The 17,313-nt window shown below is 45.9% G+C and overlaps 1 protein-coding gene across 3 annotated transcripts in view; it reads left to right on the plus strand.

Annotated features, from left to right (window-relative positions):
• Nucleotides 1–17,313, plus strand: part of IRF2 (interferon regulatory factor 2) — an 86,691-nt gene that overhangs the window by 32,351 nt on the left and 37,027 nt on the right. For all 3 annotated transcript variants that reach the window (XM_088832698.1, XM_055416394.2, XM_055416395.2), the window contains one exon: nt 12,286–12,381. In XM_088832698.1, coding sequence (XP_088688824.1) covers nt 12,295–12,381 — 87 coding nt within the window. In that variant the 5' untranslated portion in view covers nt 12,286–12,294. The remainder of the gene's footprint in view (nt 1–12,285; nt 12,382–17,313) is intronic.

Here is a 17,313-nt window from a genome sequence, read left to right on the forward strand (position 1 = left end):
AAATTTGTGGGTGTGCAGTGGTGAATATGCAAAACGGTAGTTGGGATAATTCTCAGTATGGGAAACTGGCTCTGTGGTACTTAGAGGTATTCCATTGATGAGGAAATCTAGTCACCATTGGCCTCCCTGTTTTCCCATGACTCAATTGTTTACTAACCATATGGAATCTGAAAGGCCGTTGGCTAATGATCCAAAGTGTATGTATCACTACATACACTTACCTGCATATAAAGTATCCTAGGAAAATAAAAAATAACTGATTCTTGACTCACAGACATAGAAAATGAACTTATTGTTGCTGGGGGGTGGGGGGGAGTTGGGGGGAAGGGATAGTTAGGGAGTTTGGGATGGACAGGTATACACTGCTCTATTTAAAATAGATAACCAGCAAGGACCTCCTGTATAATGCATGAAACTCTGCTCAGTCTGCTCTGGCAGTCTGGATGGGAGGGGAATTTAGGGGAGAATGGATACATGTATATATGTATATGACTGAGTCCCTGACAGTCCCTGAAACTGTCTCAGTACTGTTAATCGGCTATACCTCAATACAAAATAAAAAAATTAAAAAAAATAAATAACTGATTCTTAAGCCCTGGAGATTCTTATTCAGTAGTTCTGGGATGGGGCCAGAAAATCTTTTTTTTTTTTAATTTTGATTCTCCAGATAATTGCACACACAGGTTGGGGTGCTGCTATAGGTGAAGGGAAGGTATAGCAAAGTATAACTGTGTTATTAGCATTGGTATCTCATTCTTAGTAAGGGCTTGAACTAGTGTGATAGGGATAAAGATGATGGTGATAACAGTCATGGTGATGGTGATTTTTAATTTTCAATTCCAACTTCCTCTAAGTTCACATAATTTTGAACTGAAATTCTTATTTTTTTCAAAAAGGTACACAGAAGTCAATATGAGGCGCATAGGGTCATGTAAGAGGAACTTAAATTTGGGAAGGACTACTGTATATCCAGGAGAAATTACCACTAGAAATTGCTATATTATATTCCTATGAGTGTATCACCACTTGTGTGTTTTCCCTTTCCTCATACCCAGTAGCTCTGGTCACTGGCTTCCTTGCCATCATGTGTGGCGTGGTGCTTGGTTCATGATGAAACATGGCCATTCAGGACTTTTCAGTAACCCTGCAAACAAGTCCAGTGTCTAGTGGGGCATTTGAGACCCTCCAGCAAGACCTGGATTCAAATCTTGGTTCCTAGATTCAAATCTGGGGGCTTGGGTGACTTGGAGCCTTTTTTTTTTCCTTTGTTTTTTAAATGTACCTTTGTAAGCTAGGCTTTCCCTCATCTCTAAAATGGGGATAGTAATAACTAACTGACAAGTGCAATTGTGAGGGTTTGCGATGAGTATATTAACATGTGAACTATCCAGTCTGTGCTTCTAACACGCTGGCTGACTCTTATGAAGCTGCCCCATGTTAATATGTGAATCAGTTGCTCTGTCCACATCAGCAAAGAGGCCTGCCTTAGTTCTGCTTTGGCCATAAACACCAGTGCTTACCTTGCCTGACTTGACTTGCAGCCTTCCGTCTACGTAAGTGATCCCGCCCTACCCTGTAAACTCTTCCTGTACCATAAAGCTTTCGATTAAGAACCCATTTAATAATGATTTATGAAGGAGTTCATCTAGTTGGCATTTAATCATCCACTGCCTTCTGATCTCTATTGCAGTCTTTTATTATGATAATTATAGTATTATTAGTTAGCTTTAAGTAATTTATGTCTCATGCCCCCAGTTAATTTACTAATTCCTCGAGGGTAGTGATCATGTCTTACACGTCTTTGAATTCTCCTCAGCACTTAGCACACAGTTCCTCGTAATAATGTGTGTTGAATAAATATGTGGTGGTACCCTGGATGACTGGATACTGCAGACAGTACATCCATAGGGGGAGAGGGTCCAGTGGTTAGAACTGTGAGAGAAGGTTAATGGGTGAAAACGGACTCGAGTTGCCTTTTGTTGGGAGGATGACATTTATGTCGGTTGATAAGAGGGCTGGCACGTGGCTATGTGAGGCGAAGAAGCCGCCTGCACAGGTATATTTAAAACAAATGATGCAGCTGCAGAAGCGATGGGGCTGGGCACCACTGTGATTGGCTTCTGTGACACAGCCTCAAAGTTAAGCCCTGTGCTTATCAGCAGCTTCTCTCCCAGGCTTTTGCCTGCCCTCTTACCACGCTGTGACCCACCATCTGTGATGCTGTGACTGGGAACTGACGTTTGGCGGGGCTGCTTGTAGATCTCTAGGTTTGCCTCTAAGTGAAGATGCCTTTATTTCCTCTTCATTCCTAAAGGAGATTTTCACTGTATTTAACATTTAAAAAGAGCAATTATTTTCTTTGGGTGCTTTTTAAAATTTCTTTTAACTTAATTGTTTTGGTCTCGACACACAGCATGCAGGGATCCTAATTCCCCAGCCAGGGACTGAACCTGCGCCCAACTCAGTGGAAATGCAGAGTCCCAACCACTGGACCGCCAGGGAGGTCCTACTTCAGGTTCTTTAAGGGCATCTTTTCCATCAGCTTCTGTGTTCCATGGTTTCTGTTGAGTAGTCACTGTAAGGCTTCTGGGTTTTGTGTTTTTTGACGGTCATGAGCCTTTTTTTTAAGAACCTGTTTTTCTTCTGCTGATGTTAAGATTTTTCTCTATATTTTTAGTTTTCATCAAAGATACTACACTATGCCTAGGTGTGGCTTTATTTATAGTAGTCAGTTTGGGATCTGTTCCGTTCCGTTCTGTTCAGTCGCTCAGTCGTCTCCGACTCTTTGCGACCCCGTGGACTGTAGCCTACCAGGCTTCTCCATCCATGGGATTCTCCAGGCAAGAATACTGGAGTGGGTTACCATTTCCTTCTCCAGGGGATCTTCCTGACCCAGGGATCGAACCCGGGTCTCCCGCATTGGAGGCAGACGCTTTAACCTCTGAGCCACCAGGGAAGCCCTTGGGGTCTGTAGTGAGTATAAATTTGTGGTTAGGTGGTAATTGATCACTGTCTCTTGAAATATTGCTTCTACCTCATTCTTCTATCTTATCTTTATAGAACTTCCAACTGCCAATTGTAAGGTTGGACCCTGGTGGCCTTCTTGGCTTCCCCTTCCCGGAGGCTATCTTGGCTCCTTCCCCTCTCCATCCCCCGCCGGAGGGAAAAAGTCCCGCCAAACCACTGAGAAATCTCTGACGTAATAACCCTCTGCCGACATCTACCCTCCTTCCTGACCTCCAGAGTGACCAACCCGGTCTCACCTCCTTGACTAGCTGACCATTCGCAATCTCACATTCCCGAGCTTTACCCTATTTTAGGCCTGTCCAGGTTATATGATGCCACTTCCTGCCCCGAAGGCATAAAAATCGCACCCTGCCTTTGTTCGGGGCAGAACTCCTCGTGGCCATTCTTGCGGTCAGTGGGCTCTGGGAGCGCACTGCCAATAAAGCCTGTTCCTTTCCCTTGGTGTCTGGGTTATTTCCTTACAGCTTGAGACGCCCGTTTTCACGACCTTACACCAATATCTAGACCTTTTGGACTTCCCTCATAGCTCAGTGGGTAAGTCATCTACCAGCAATGCAGGGGACCTGAGTTTGATTCCTGGGTTGGGAAGATCCTCTGGAGAAGGAAATGGCAACCCACTCCAGTATTCTTGCCTGGAGAATCGCATGGACAGAGGAGCCTGGCGGGCTACATACAGTCCGTGAGGTCGCAAAGAGTCAGACACAACCTAGCTACTAGACCACCAGAACTTTTTAGGTCTAAGACACACTCTCTCAGTGTCGTGGATTTTCGATCCCTTATCACACGTATCCCACTCTTTGTCTCAATGCTCTGTTCTTGTCTGTTTTGTCTTCTGGTTCACATTTTCGCCCTAGTGGTGTCTAATCTGTTGGTAAATTCATCCCTTGAATTCTTACTTTGAATTATCAGTAGTTATCCTTTAGTGTAGAATTTCCAGTGTTACAGCTTTCAGTTCTCTGAAAAATTTTTCCATCTTGTCTTTTATTTCCTTAACTGTATTAAGCATAGTTGTTTAAAGGCTATGTCTGGAAACATTGGCGTCTGTGTATTCATTAGATCTGTATAAAATCCGTGTCTGTATCCCTATTGGTCCGTTTTTATTGTTTACTACTTTCCCTGGTTTTCTATTTTGTTGTCTTTCATCCTCGGATTCCTAGCTGTTTTGATTGAATGCTAGCCATTGTATCTGAAAAATACCCGATAGAATATAAATCTTAGGATAATGTCATCTTTTCTCAAGATGATGTTTTAAGGTGATTTCTGGTAGTTCCAGATCATTTCAGTTTGATCAAGGATTGAGATTAATCAAAGCCAGGTTTTAGTGTTTGAGGCTGCTGCTGCTAAGTCACGTCAGTCGTGTCCGACTCTGTGCGACTCCATAGACAGCAGCCCACCAGGCTAGTCTATTTCCATTTCGTTTTACACCTTACACAACTTTCATGTTTGGGAGCAGGGAGTTCCCAGGACTCCCTTTTCGTAGCTGGCTCCTGACTTCAGTTCTGATCCCCCTGGTCACTGGAAGGGTCCACAGCCCTGCTCAGCTTCGAAGCCCTGCAGCTTCCTCTCTGGGTTCAGCAGTTGCTCCTAGGCTTGGAGAAGAGCAGCCCCAAATATCAGGCTTACCTTCCTGTGTTCCTTCCTTTCCCCAGATCCTGCCCTCCTAATTCTTTACCATCATTTTAGCTCTCTTATGTTTCTAACCATATTTTATTTATTTTTTATTTTTTTGGTTTCACTCTCTCTTTTTTTTTTAATTTTATTTTAATTGGAGGCTGATTACTTTACACTACTGTATTGGTTTTGCCATACATTGACATGAATCTGCCCCGGGTGTACATGTGTTCCCCACCTTGAACCCCCCTCCCACCTCCCTCCACATATCCAACCATATTTTAAAAAACACACTTTGTTCAGGTTTCCTAGTTATTCAGTAGGGGAGTTAGGTGTGAATTACCGACCATGCCATTACCAGAAGCAACCCCTCTCTCTCAGCCCAGAGTTTTATTCTCTAAATCCAGCAAGGACATTAGAAGTCTCTGGCGCTGAACATTAACATGATTTAAGTGGTGTTTTAGGATGATTAACATGTCAGTGGTATGCAAATCAGAGAGGGGTTGGGAAAGTCTCCATAAGTAGAACAGTTAAAAGACCATCTGAGTGTTTTCTGAAGCAAGAGGAAGGCAGATGTTAGGGTTTCTGAGCCTGGGCATTGGAGACAGACCTGAACGAGAGTCTGGGCTCCTGTAATGATCAGCAGGTTGTCTTGGGCAGTTCCCCAACCTGTCCCCTCATCTGAAATATGAGTAATAAAGTCCCTACCTTCTGGGGTTGAAAAGAAGTGAGAAGCTCACAGAACACCCTGGTTTTCATGGCTAGCATGTAGTAAGTGCTTAGTAAGTGGCCTACTATTCTAAGAGCCAAACCACAGTTATTTAGGTTAAAATTCAAGATCTCGGTTAATGGCACTAATCAGGACCAGAGTTAGCATTGTCAGCCTCATAGGGGATGTGAGTTCGTCCCATGAAACACAGTGAACAGCTCTTGTGCCTTCATGTAGCAGCACCGGTGCCAGTAATATTCTAAATACTTGCCGTGCCCTGAATTGATTTATAGTCAATGCCATGGTTTCAAAGATGAATCCAATTCCAAATCTCAAAGATGTTAGGATAGCTGATTTCTCAAAGTCAAACTTGAGGGTAGATGCTTCATATTTTAGGTTTGAAAGTGTAGTCACTCAGTCATGTCCGACTCTTTTGCCTCCCCATGGACTGTAGCCTGTCAGGCTCCTCTGTCCGTGGAATTCTCCTGGTGAGAATACTGGAGTGGGTAGCCATTCCCTTCACCAGGGGATCTTCCTGACCCAGGGATCAAACCTGGGTGTCCTGTATTGCAGGCAGATTCTTCACCATCTAAGCCACCAGGGAACCCCATGTTTAGGTTTATAGAACCATAAAATTTAAGTTTTTCACTTTTAATGCACTGTGTACAGGAAATGAAGCTTACAAGAAAAGATAAATCAGATTACGAGCCTTTATGTTACAAAAGGATTCCTAGAGTCACAGATAACCTGGGAAATTATCTTTGTGAAACCCCTCCTTTTTCTAGACAATTAAAGTGTCCCCCGGAGAGATTGAGTGACCGACCCAGGGACGCACAGTAGTCAACAAAGTCAGAACTGGAACACAAAGGTCCACGTTTCTGATGTTTTTCAGTCCTCTTAGCAAAAATATCACCTCTTTGCTTCCCTGTCGAGTTCCTGACTTTTTCAACTCTGTTCAGGTTTCCTGTGGTGTGTTTGTGCCCAAGGGAAACTTGCACCAGAGAAGGAAGACCCAGCTAGCTCCTTGAATTTCACTGATGGAAGCTGGAAAACACATGCCTCATAGGCCTGTGCTAGATCAGTGTTGAGTTCCACCTTCCCTTCCTTTCACAGATGTATACTCAGCCTCTGATAGTCATGAGAAATCTATGTCAAATGGCAGCCTTTTTATTCTTGATCATGTGGCAAGACCACTGGTAATTCATTACCTGTTTAGTGTGTGGGAGTGGGAGCCAGGCTCTAAAATGGAGTAAGAAAGAGGAAGTGCTTCTGTGTAAAAGGGTTAGCTTTCATCGGGGATGTCCTAGCTATTAAAAAAAAACAAACAAAAAAAACACACACAACACCATGGAACCTGAAATGAGTGAAGCACTTGATAACAGTTTTCCCTACTCTGATCAGATACTTGCTGTATTTGCTTTTCCTAAAAATCTGCTTATAATTTATGACACTCCTGACTAAAGATTTAGAACAGTTTCTATATGTGGGATTTCCATAGAGTTTGGCTAGGTGAGTGGTAAACATTGAAGTTTGGCTGAGCTGCATCCTTGTTAGAAGGACGTATGTAAATGGACTGGGTCAACAGGTAGATGACGCTGCAGAACACGATGTACAGAGGCTAGTGGAGGAGGGCTGTCTGCCGGGACGAGCAGACTTTGTAGCAAGAAGAACCAGACTCTTCGCAGAAGAACCAAGTGAGTCTGGAGCCTTGCTCCTCAGAGTGTGGTCCAGTGACCTAGGAGCTTGTCAGAAACTGAGAATCCCAGGACTCACCTAGACCTCCTGAATCGAGATTTGTGTGTGTGTGTGTGTTAACATTGGTGGAGCCCTGGTCCAGGTTTTATCAGTTCAGTTCAGTTCAGTTCAGTTCAGTCGCTCAGTCGTGTCCGACTCTCCGCGACCCCATGAATCACAGAACGCCAGGCCTCCCTGTCCATCACCAACTCCCGGAGTACACTCAAACTCATGTCCACAGAGTCGGTGATGCCATCCAGCCATCTCATTCTCCGTCGTCCCTTCTCCTCCCGCCCCCAACCTTTCCCAGCATCAGGGTCTTTTCCAGTGAGTCAACTCGTCGCATGAGGTGGCCAAAGTATTGGAGTTTCAGCTTTAGCATCAGTCCCTCCAATGAACACCCAGGATTGATCTCCTTTAGAATGGACTGGTTGGATCTCCTTGCAGTATAAGGGACTCTCAAGAGTCTTCTCCAACACCACAGTTCAAAAGCATCGATTCTTCGGCGATCAGCCTTCTTCACAGTCCAACTCTCACATCCATACATGACCACGGGAAAAACCATTGCCTTGACTAGACGGACCTTGGTTGGCAAAGTAATATCTCTGCTTTTTAATATGCTATCAAGGTTGGTCATAACTTTCCTTCCAAGGAGCAAGCGTCTTTTAATTTCATGGCTGCAATCAGCATCTGCAGTGATTTTGGAGCCCAAAAAAACAAAGTCTGACACTGTTTCCACTGTTTTTCCATCTATTTCCCATGAAGTGATGGGACCAGATGCCATGATCTTTGTTTTCTGAATGTTGAGCTTCAAACCAACCTTTTCACTCTCCTCTTTCACTTTCATCAAGAGGCTTTTGAGTTCCTCCTCACTCTCTGCCATAAGGGTAGTGTCATCTGCATATCTGAGGTTATTGATATTTCTCCCAGCAATCTTGATTCCAGCTTGTGCTTCTTCCAGCCCAGCGTTCCTCATGATGTACTCTGCATATAAGTTAAATAAGCAAGGTGACAATATACAACCTTGACGTACACCTTTTCCTATTTGGAACCAGTCTGTTGTTCCATGTCCAGTTCTGACTGTTGCTTCCTGACCTGCATCCAGGTTTTATAATCAGCTCTTATCCTTCTGTTCACAGCACTGATAATATCATTGGTTGGTATAAATCTCTAGTTTTCTCTTCACTCTTGGGATGATGACCAAAATCCTAAGCTTGACTTTCCAGGCCTGTGGGGTCTGCCTGTCTCTGACATCACCCTGTTGCTGACTGCCTTCTGCAGCTGGTCCTCTTGCCCCTGGGGTCTTTGCATTGTCTGCTGTCCTCATCTTCCTTTAACTGTAGACAGAGTAGGAGACCTGTCACCTGACTCAGAGCATCTTCTGCGTTAAATTTCTTAGGGTGGCCGTAACAAAGTACCGCAAACCGTGTGACTTCAACAGAAGTCTATTCTCTTACAGTTCTGAAAGCTGGAAGCCCCAAGTTAAAGTGTTTGTAGGGCTGTTCTCCCTCTTAAACCTCCAGGGGAGGATCGTTCCTGGCTGCTTCCAGCTTCTGGTGGTTGCATGCAGTCCTTGGCTTGTGGCTGCATCACTCCAGTCTCTGCCTCTGTCCTCACATGGCTGTCTGCCCCTGTGACTGTGTCTGCACATGGGCTTCTCTGTCTGCGTGTGTGTGTGTGTGCTCAGTCTCTGAGTTGTGTCTGAGTCTATGCGAGTTGCTATGGGCTGTGTAGCCCACCAGGCTCCTCTGTCCATGGGATTCTGCAGGCAGGAATACTGGAGTGGGTTGCCGTGCCCTCCTCCAGGGGATCTTCCTGACCCAGGGATCGATCCCACGTCTTCTGCGCCTCCTGCATTGTGGCAGATTGTTGTGCAGAGCCACCCAGGAAGCCCCTCTCTCTGTGTGTCTGCGTCTGCATTTCCCTATTCTCCAAAGACACTAGGTTCCTGTGAGCCTCTGATCACATTTTCATCAACTCATTGATAGGTCATCTTGTTCTATGTGCTTCTGTTTTAAAGACTCCATATTTAATACATCTTGTAGACAACAAGCAGTAACTCGTGCCTGAAGGAAGTTTATCTCACACACGTATTTTCTCTAAAAGTCACGTCACAGCCTTCTTGCACTTAGAGATGGTTGACAGCATTTCAGACAGCCCACCCTGGGGGCCATTTTAAATGGCAAAATCACCAGCAAAAAAGCAGGAAAATGTGAAAAATGTTGCACTGGTTAGACTGTGAAAAGGACACGTATTTATAGTGTGAGAGCTGAAATAAGAAGGCAGGATGTCACCGGTTTGACCTTAGTTGGGAGCGTGTGCACTGGCTGACTCAGGAATTCCACATCTCTAGGCATGTCTGTCGGAGAAGGCAATGGCAAGCCACTCCAGTACTCTTGCCTGGAGAATCCCAGGGACTGGGGAGCCTGGTGGGCTTCCGTCTGTGGGGTCACACAGAGTCGGACACGACTGAAGTGACTTAGCAGCAGCAGCAGCAGCAGGGCATGTCTGTGAAGGGCCAGGGAACACACCAAGGATCAATTTGGGTGATAGAAATATATTTAGTGGGTAGGTACATTTGCGAATATGAAATCCTCGAATAATAAAGATTGATTGTATTTCCCCACACAGGCTTTGAAGATAGAAAGTTTTTTGCCTTATTTCAGGTGACCATTTTTTCCTAAATGGGTCGTTTGTGAAAAAAAAAAAATAGGGGAGGAACATGTTATAAATTACAGATGGAAAGCAGGGGCATGTTTCCATGTTGCTGAGCTAAGGTAGGGCTGCAGAGGTTCCTGGGCCACAGCGGTTCTGCTTGTCATCTTGTCCCCTCAGAAGAGCTTGTCACCTCGTATCCACGCCTCCTCGCCCCTCTGTACTGCCCAGACCTACCTGCCCCCTCTCTGTGTCTTGAGATCTTTTTAAGAAGGAGGATCTACAGGGTCAGCTGGGCAGGGCCCTCGCCATGCTCGGTCACTCAGTGGATCTAATGTGGACAGCTTTCCCCCACGCTTCCAGAACTCTCTCCTTACCATTCTGTACACAGGAGGCGCCCTGGGCTGGGGAAATTGTCTTGCCCACTGTCTCTTGCTAGACCGGGAGTCCCTAGGTGGCAGGGACCAGCTCCTTCCTTCCTGTTCCTGGAGCATCACTCTTGATCTGTGACCTGTGAATGGGTGGATGAAGGAGCGAGTGATCGGAACAGCTTGAGAAGCGCTCAGAGCAGCCCTGTGGGACTCCCTGTGGCTCTTCCACATCCTTTCGGGGTGTCCCTGTAGGTCCTCTCACTCCTGAAGCCACCAGATGAGGGGACAAGGCCAGCCTGCCGTGGTGACCCCATCTTGGCTAACCTTCAGGACTGGCCCTTGTATTGCACCTCTCTTGCGGGGGAAGGCTGCATTTAGGTTCTGTAGGATTATCCAAAGACCTATGAGAGCTGGAATTCCTGCTCTCAGTGAAGTTACTCTTTGGAAAGAGTAGAGGGTGGGCACAGCTGAGAAGTTTCCGTTTCAAAAAGGTAAGAGTTAGTAAGTTAGTAAGAATAAACACAACCTTAGAATAGCTGCCCTATAGCAATGTTTGATTTTCCGATGAGCAGCACAAGATCATGGGCATTGTGGGACGTGGAGGAGGAGGGATTCCTGCAGCTGGCGTGTCTGGGAGGCCTTGTGGGGAGGAGCGCGGAGACTGCGTCTTGGAGAATGGCTCAGGATTGGTGAGGCCGGGAAAGAGGAGCAGGGAGGAGGCGGTGTCTGTGTGACAGCCAGTGGGTCAGAAGTAGGGAAAAGGTCCAAGGGAAAGGCACGGACTTAATTCTAGAGTTGAAATAGGCTTTATGGGCAGAGAGTGCAGCTCCAGGTGGCTCATAGTGATGCTTGCCGTGTGGTGCAAGCTGCAGGCTGGGCACAGAGGAGACAGGAAGTCCTCTGCGAGCTGGAAGAGAGCATTACTGAGACTCTGACCATCCCAGCCCGCAGTCATTGGAACAGAATATCCAGAGCTCATTTCTGGAGGAAAAAATGAGCCAAGGATAGATGAGGCAGCCGAGGGTTGAAAAGAGCGTCGTGTCCCACTGTCCATGAAGTCCTGTGGAATTGGAGACTTGGTCGCCACTGTCTCTGCTTTTGCATTGAATGCAAACTTGTGTGTGAATAGGCTGAAGATGAATGAGTGATCCCGCTCTGGGTATATTTAGGTGGGCAAGGGATAGACTGTGTAGAAATGCCATCTGGAAGGAGGTGGGAGAGGCGTTCTGTGGGCTGGGGGAGGAAAGGTGACCCCAGGTCAGAGGGGGTGGGTGGCGGTGAAGAAAGATCCTTGAGGGAGCACTCTGAATAAGAGATGCTTTCACATAAAAGTGTTGCTGAAGCCAGAGAAGGAGGCTGGTGTGCTCTGCGGGGAGACAGACTACATCAGGAGGGGACTGCTAATTGGTGAAAGACCTTGGAACCGAATGAACTGATACCTTAAGAGCTTGCCCAGGTGTGCCCGTATTGGGATTTCGAAGCTTGTCAATAACTCACATACCCCAAAGGAATGGCTACTGTGTCCACCCTTGGCTCTTAAAAAGATGATGCCCAAAGGTACTTGTAAAACACTGGTCCTCTGGGTACCCGATACAGTGAAGGTATCTGCCGTAAACACAGCCAGGTTGGGAGGGGGTAAGACCCAGCCTTAGGGTTTCCCAGGTGGTACAGTGGTAGAGAATCTGCCTGCCGATGCCAGAGACACAGGAGATGCGGGTTTGATCCCTGGTTAGGAAGATCCCCTGGAGAAGGGAATGGCAACCCACTGCAGTATTCTTACCTGGATAATCCCATGGACAGAGGGTCCTGGCGGGCTACAGTCCATAGGGACACAAAAAGTTGGCCGCAACTGAGCATGCCTGTGCAAAACCCAGCGTTAGGTATCTGAGCCCTCTGGCTGGCTGCGTTTCTGCATCATGGGACCCTCTTAGCTGAGAGCAGGCGTGGCCCTCACTCACCATTGCCCCACGGAGACAGCCCCTCGGGAATGAGTGGGGCAGGATGCTCCAGGGCAAAGCCCCTGATATGCTCTCATAGCCCCCCGGCCCCCGGGTACACATAAGCTGTGCGATTTTGAGGAAGAGGAACATACCGTCGGTCAGGCATGGTGTCAGACTTCACCTGCGGACATGACAGTGAGCAGCAGAAAGGCCTGATGTTGTGTTTGCTCTTCTGCAGAAAGACACCATGCCGGTGGAAAGGATGCGTATGCGCCCATGGCTGGAAGAACAGATCAACTCAAATATGATACCAGGGCTGAAGTGGCTTAGCAAGGTAAGTGTGTGCATGTGTGTGTATGTACGTGAGTGTGTGTGTCTGTGAGAGAGAGATCCCTACCAAAAGCCAGCTGCGTGTGGACTGCTGCAAGTAAAATTGTTCTTTGTGTTCAAAATAGTAAGCTTATTTATTACAGAAACCAGCCAAGCAAAAGTGATTATGAAAATGTCAAAGGATCATCAAAAGAAGATTTATCATCACTTCGGACTGTAGCCTCGACCCCGAGCTAAGGCTCTGGTCTGTGGGAAGCGTCTGGCTGTATTTCTATTCAGTGCTTCTTACCCTTATCCATCTCTGAATATTCTTTCTTGCTTCTCCTGGTTTTCTAGGGTTGGAGGACATGGAAACTCTAGGGCTTTCTATTGGGAAAGGAGCATATTGATTTTCTTTTCAGTATTCTCTACGTAAAGAAAACTTTTGTTTTTGTCTTTAAAAAAAGGATTTTACTTTTATTATGAAACTCTGTGTGCCTACCTGTCCGAAAAAAGCAGTATTCTGTCATTTACAACCCCCTCCCATATACATACGTAAATACTTTCTTTTATCAGCCTCAAAACTCTCAGTTTCGTCGATCCTGACTCTTAGGGGATGAATCAGGAAGCCATTGAATGTAAAAATAAAGAACGCCTGGAAACATTGTGTTATCATCTAGAAAAGCGATGACTACAAAATACTTTTCTTTAAGACAGCCCAAGAGAGATTTCTCTCCCGCTACCAGGAGTATTACGGTTCTTCTGAGCAAGTGTCTTTTTCCTCTTCTACCTCCCCCTGTGTTTTTAATCTTAAGGACATGATGAATAATTTAGCAGGTCAGGCTTTACCTTTGCATCATGTGCTGAGAGCTGACAGCCAGATTGTGGCCACTCCTAACAAGTGTACAAAATATTGTTCAGCCTAATTTTTGTATGGATACTGCTCCTTAGTTCACTTTTATCTTCTCAGATATCGCTCAATCTTATTTCTATTTTTCTTCCTCCTCATTTACCTATTTTTTCATTTATTTTAAATGTAATGGTGTATTATATGTGAATGTATCTATTTAAATGAGTCCCTTCTGAAACAAGATGGCGTAGATATAAACAGAAATATTTTAAGTAAAGCATATGCTCATTTCAAATAACCTGTCCTATATTCTAAGATCTTAGGGCAAACAATGTACTTTTCCAGCCTTGCTGTGTTTGCAGTGTTTTAGGTTTGTGTCCTGGAGGGGCTTTGTAATTAGCCTCTTCCAAAGAAACAAGTCATCAGTTCAGTCGCTCAGTTGTGTCTGACTCTTTGCGACCCCATGGACTGCAGCACGCCAGGCCTCCCTGGCCATCACCAACTCCTAGAGTTTACTCAAACTCATGTCCATTGAGTCAGTGATGCTGTCCAACCATCTCATCCTCTGTTGTCCTCTTCTCCTCTGGCCTTCAGTCTGGCCTTCAGATGAGTCAGTTCTTCCCATCAGGTGACCAAAGTATTGGAGTTTTAGCTTCAGCATCAGTCCTTCCAATGAATATTCAGGACTGATTTCCTCTAGGATGGACTGGTTGGATCTCCTTGCGGTCCAAGGGACTCTCAAGAGTCTTCTCCAACACCACAGTTCAAAAGCATTAGTTCTTCGGCACTCAGCTTTCTTTATAGTTCAACTCTCACCTCCATATATGACCAGTGGAAAAACCATAGCTTTGACTAGACAGTCCTTTGTTGGCAAAGTAATGTTTCTGCTTTTTAATAAGCTGTCTAGGTTGGTCATAACTTTTCTTCCCAAGAGCGAGCGTCTTTTGATTTCATGGCTATAGTCACCATCTGCAGTGATTTTGGAACCCCCCAAAATAAAGTCACTGATTCCACTGTTTCCCCATCCATTTGCCATGAAGTGATGGGACCAGATGCCATGATCTTAGTTTTCTGAATGTTGAGTTTTAACAAGTCATCAGGTAGATTTTTTTGTTATTTTGCAGACAAGGAAATCAAGGCTCATAGGTTTAGGAGGATTATATTTTGAAGAACTGGTAATATTGCTTATATTGATTTAGGATGTGAAATTAAAGCAGATGTTCCTGATTTCTGAAGAGAAGTCAGTTGTTTGCCTTTGCTTTTTCCTTTTCAAAACCCACCCACCCGTTTTGGCTAGCTTGATGCAGTGGCGCGCTTCCAACATCACCATGTCTCCTGAAAGTAGGCTCTTAATACACTGCAGTTTGTTGTTATCTGTTCTAGGTTGAATGGTAGCCCCCCTCAAAGATAGATCCACATCCTGACCCCCAGAACCTGTGGTTGTGACCTTATTTTGGAGAAAGGATCTTGGCAGATGTAAATTAACTTAAGGATGTCAAGATGAGATCATCCTGGATTACCTGGTGGGCTGATCAGTGACCAGGGTCCTTATAAGACACAGAAGAGGGATTTCCCTGGCAGTCAAGTGGTTAAGATAATTCACCTTCCAGTGCAGAGGTGTAGGTTCAGTCCCTGGTCAGGGAGCCAAGAGCTCACATGCCTAGCAGCCAAGAAGCCAAAACATAGAACAGAAGCAATATCGTAAGATTCAGTGAAGACTTTAAAATAATGGTCTGCCTAAAAATTTTGTTTTAAATCTTAAAAAAAAAGACACAGATGAGAAGACACACCCACAGAGGGGAAAGGCCAAGTGGAGAAGGAGGCAGGGGCTAGAGTGCTGCGGCCATAAGCCAAGAACACCTGGACCCAGTGGAAGCTGGAAGAGGCAAGGGAGGATTCTCCTTAGAGCCTCTGCTGATGTCTTGATTTTGGATTTCTGGCCTCCACAGAAAAATAATAGGATCCATTTCTGTGGTGCTAAGCCATTCAGTGGGTGGCAGTTTGTTATGACAGCCCAAGGAAGCTTACACCCCCCTCTCAGAGCTACTTCTTCACTGGGGCTGTCCACCGAGATATCTTTTCCTCAAGGCCCTGTGTCCTTGTATTTTGGATTTTGTTGTTCATTCGCTAAGTTGTGTCCGACTCTTTTTGAACCCATGGATCGCAGCACACCAGGTTCCTCTGTTCTCCACTATCTCCCGGAGTTTGTTCAAATTCGATCCATTGAGTCGGTGAAGCCATCCAACCATCTCATCCTCAGTTGTCCCCTTCTTCTCCTGCCTTCAGTCTTTCCCAGCGTCAGGTTTCCAGTGCGTTGGCTCTTTGCATCAGGTGGCCAAAGGACTGGAGCTTCAGCTTTAGCATCAGTCCTTCCAATGAATGTGCAGGGTTGATTTCTTTCAGGATTGACCGGTTTGATCTCCTTGCGGTCCACTGGACTCTAAAGAGGACCAGAAAGTGAATGAATTCTTCTTGGTGCAGCTGAACACTTACTGCCCCTCAGGCACTCCTTCATGTGGAACCTTACTCACCTGGCTCTTGGCTCCTGAGTGCCTTCCCTGGTGCAGAAGGACGGGAGACCTCCACCGCCTTGTCCTCTGCTGGCCTGGGCATGGGCCAGGCTGAAGGACAGAAAGGGGTCAGTGGCTGCAGCAGATGGCACCTCCCAGGATGATGCTGTGCCGGGTGCTCCTGGGCTGCCTGAGGGCCCAACGCCAATGGAAACGCCTTGTGGCTGTAGTCACTGTAGATGTTGGGTGGCTCGGGGCATTTCCTGTCTGTACCCACACCTCCCCAGGGCGTCTATTTATAGGTTTCTGCCAACTTAGGCTTGCTGGCATTCGACTGTCTGCATAAATATTTCACTCAGACCCCACTGTTATTCCCTGCCCATTCATAAGCCTAAGAATCCCTACTTGTATTTTGAGTGGTTTGAGGTCATCCCAAATTCTCTTCTGCTGAAGGCTGTTGTGAGTCTTAGAAAAGCCGTGCTGTCCTCGGGGTTTTGTCGTTCGCGGTGCTCATGGGGAGGCACTCCAGGCTGGCCATGTACCAGGGCTGTCTTGACCGTAACTGAGAGCTCAGTGACAGGCCTGACACCCTGGAGGCTCCAGGTAATGTTGTGCTGAGAACAAATGGATGAAGGATGGCTGCTTGAAGGGGAGGAACATTGGTGACTCTGTTTTTGTTCTGTTAAGATAATTAGACTCAAGAACACTGGATTGGCAACGGCCACATCGCTCTCAAACGGAGACTCCATCATACCCAGTGCATTCCTAGTGAGAGATAAATAGGTGGCTGATTAATGCCTTAAATTTGTTTCCATCTCCTGTTTCTAATACATGAAGGGGTGGGGAAGTGAATGAAAGTCTGTTGCTCAGTTGTGTCCGACTCTATGCAACCCTGTGGACTGGAGCTCACCAGTCTCCTCTGTCCATGGGATTTCCCAGGCAAGAATACTGGAGTGGGTTGCCATTTCCTTCTCCCAGGGATCTTCCTGACCCAGGGATCGAACCTGTGTCTCCTACTTAACAGACAGATTCTTTGCCACTGAGCCACCAGGGAAGATAAATAGGTGGCTAATTAACGCGTTGAATTTGTTTGCATCTCCTGTTTCCAATACATGAGGGGGTGGGTGCTGATGGAACCGGTGCTCTGGAGTCCTCTGAGGAGCGATAAGGAGGTTTGCACAGCAGCTTTGTACCTAGCTCCTGAAAGTGGCTGTGGCTTGGGCCAGTTGCTTTTTATTATGAGTATTTGCAAATACACATAGTATGCTTGAATGATCTAACGACTAGAAAGAATAGTGTAGCAAATTCCCTTCTAGATTTAAAGCTCACATCTAGATTGAACAACTATTAAGAGTTAAAAAAATCTGTGTTTTGGGAGGTGATTAAAGCAACTCCTTGACTGGGTATATCTGTAAGACCCAAGAATATTTTCTTATGGATTCACAATACCATTACCAATTGGATAATCATAAATTAATCATAATTAGTCATCATTTAAAGTGTCATTACTGCCCTGTTCCTATTCAGAATACCTGACTATTCCCCAGATACCTTCCTAGGATTTATTTGTTCCATCAGAAGCCACAGCAGACCCCCA

Source organism: Moschus berezovskii, chromosome 26 (genome assembly GCF_049115385.1).
Source record: "Moschus berezovskii isolate FMDL1 chromosome 26, NW_MosBer_1.0, whole genome shotgun sequence".
NCBI classification, from domain to species: Eukaryota; Metazoa; Chordata; class Mammalia; order Artiodactyla; family Moschidae; genus Moschus; species Moschus berezovskii.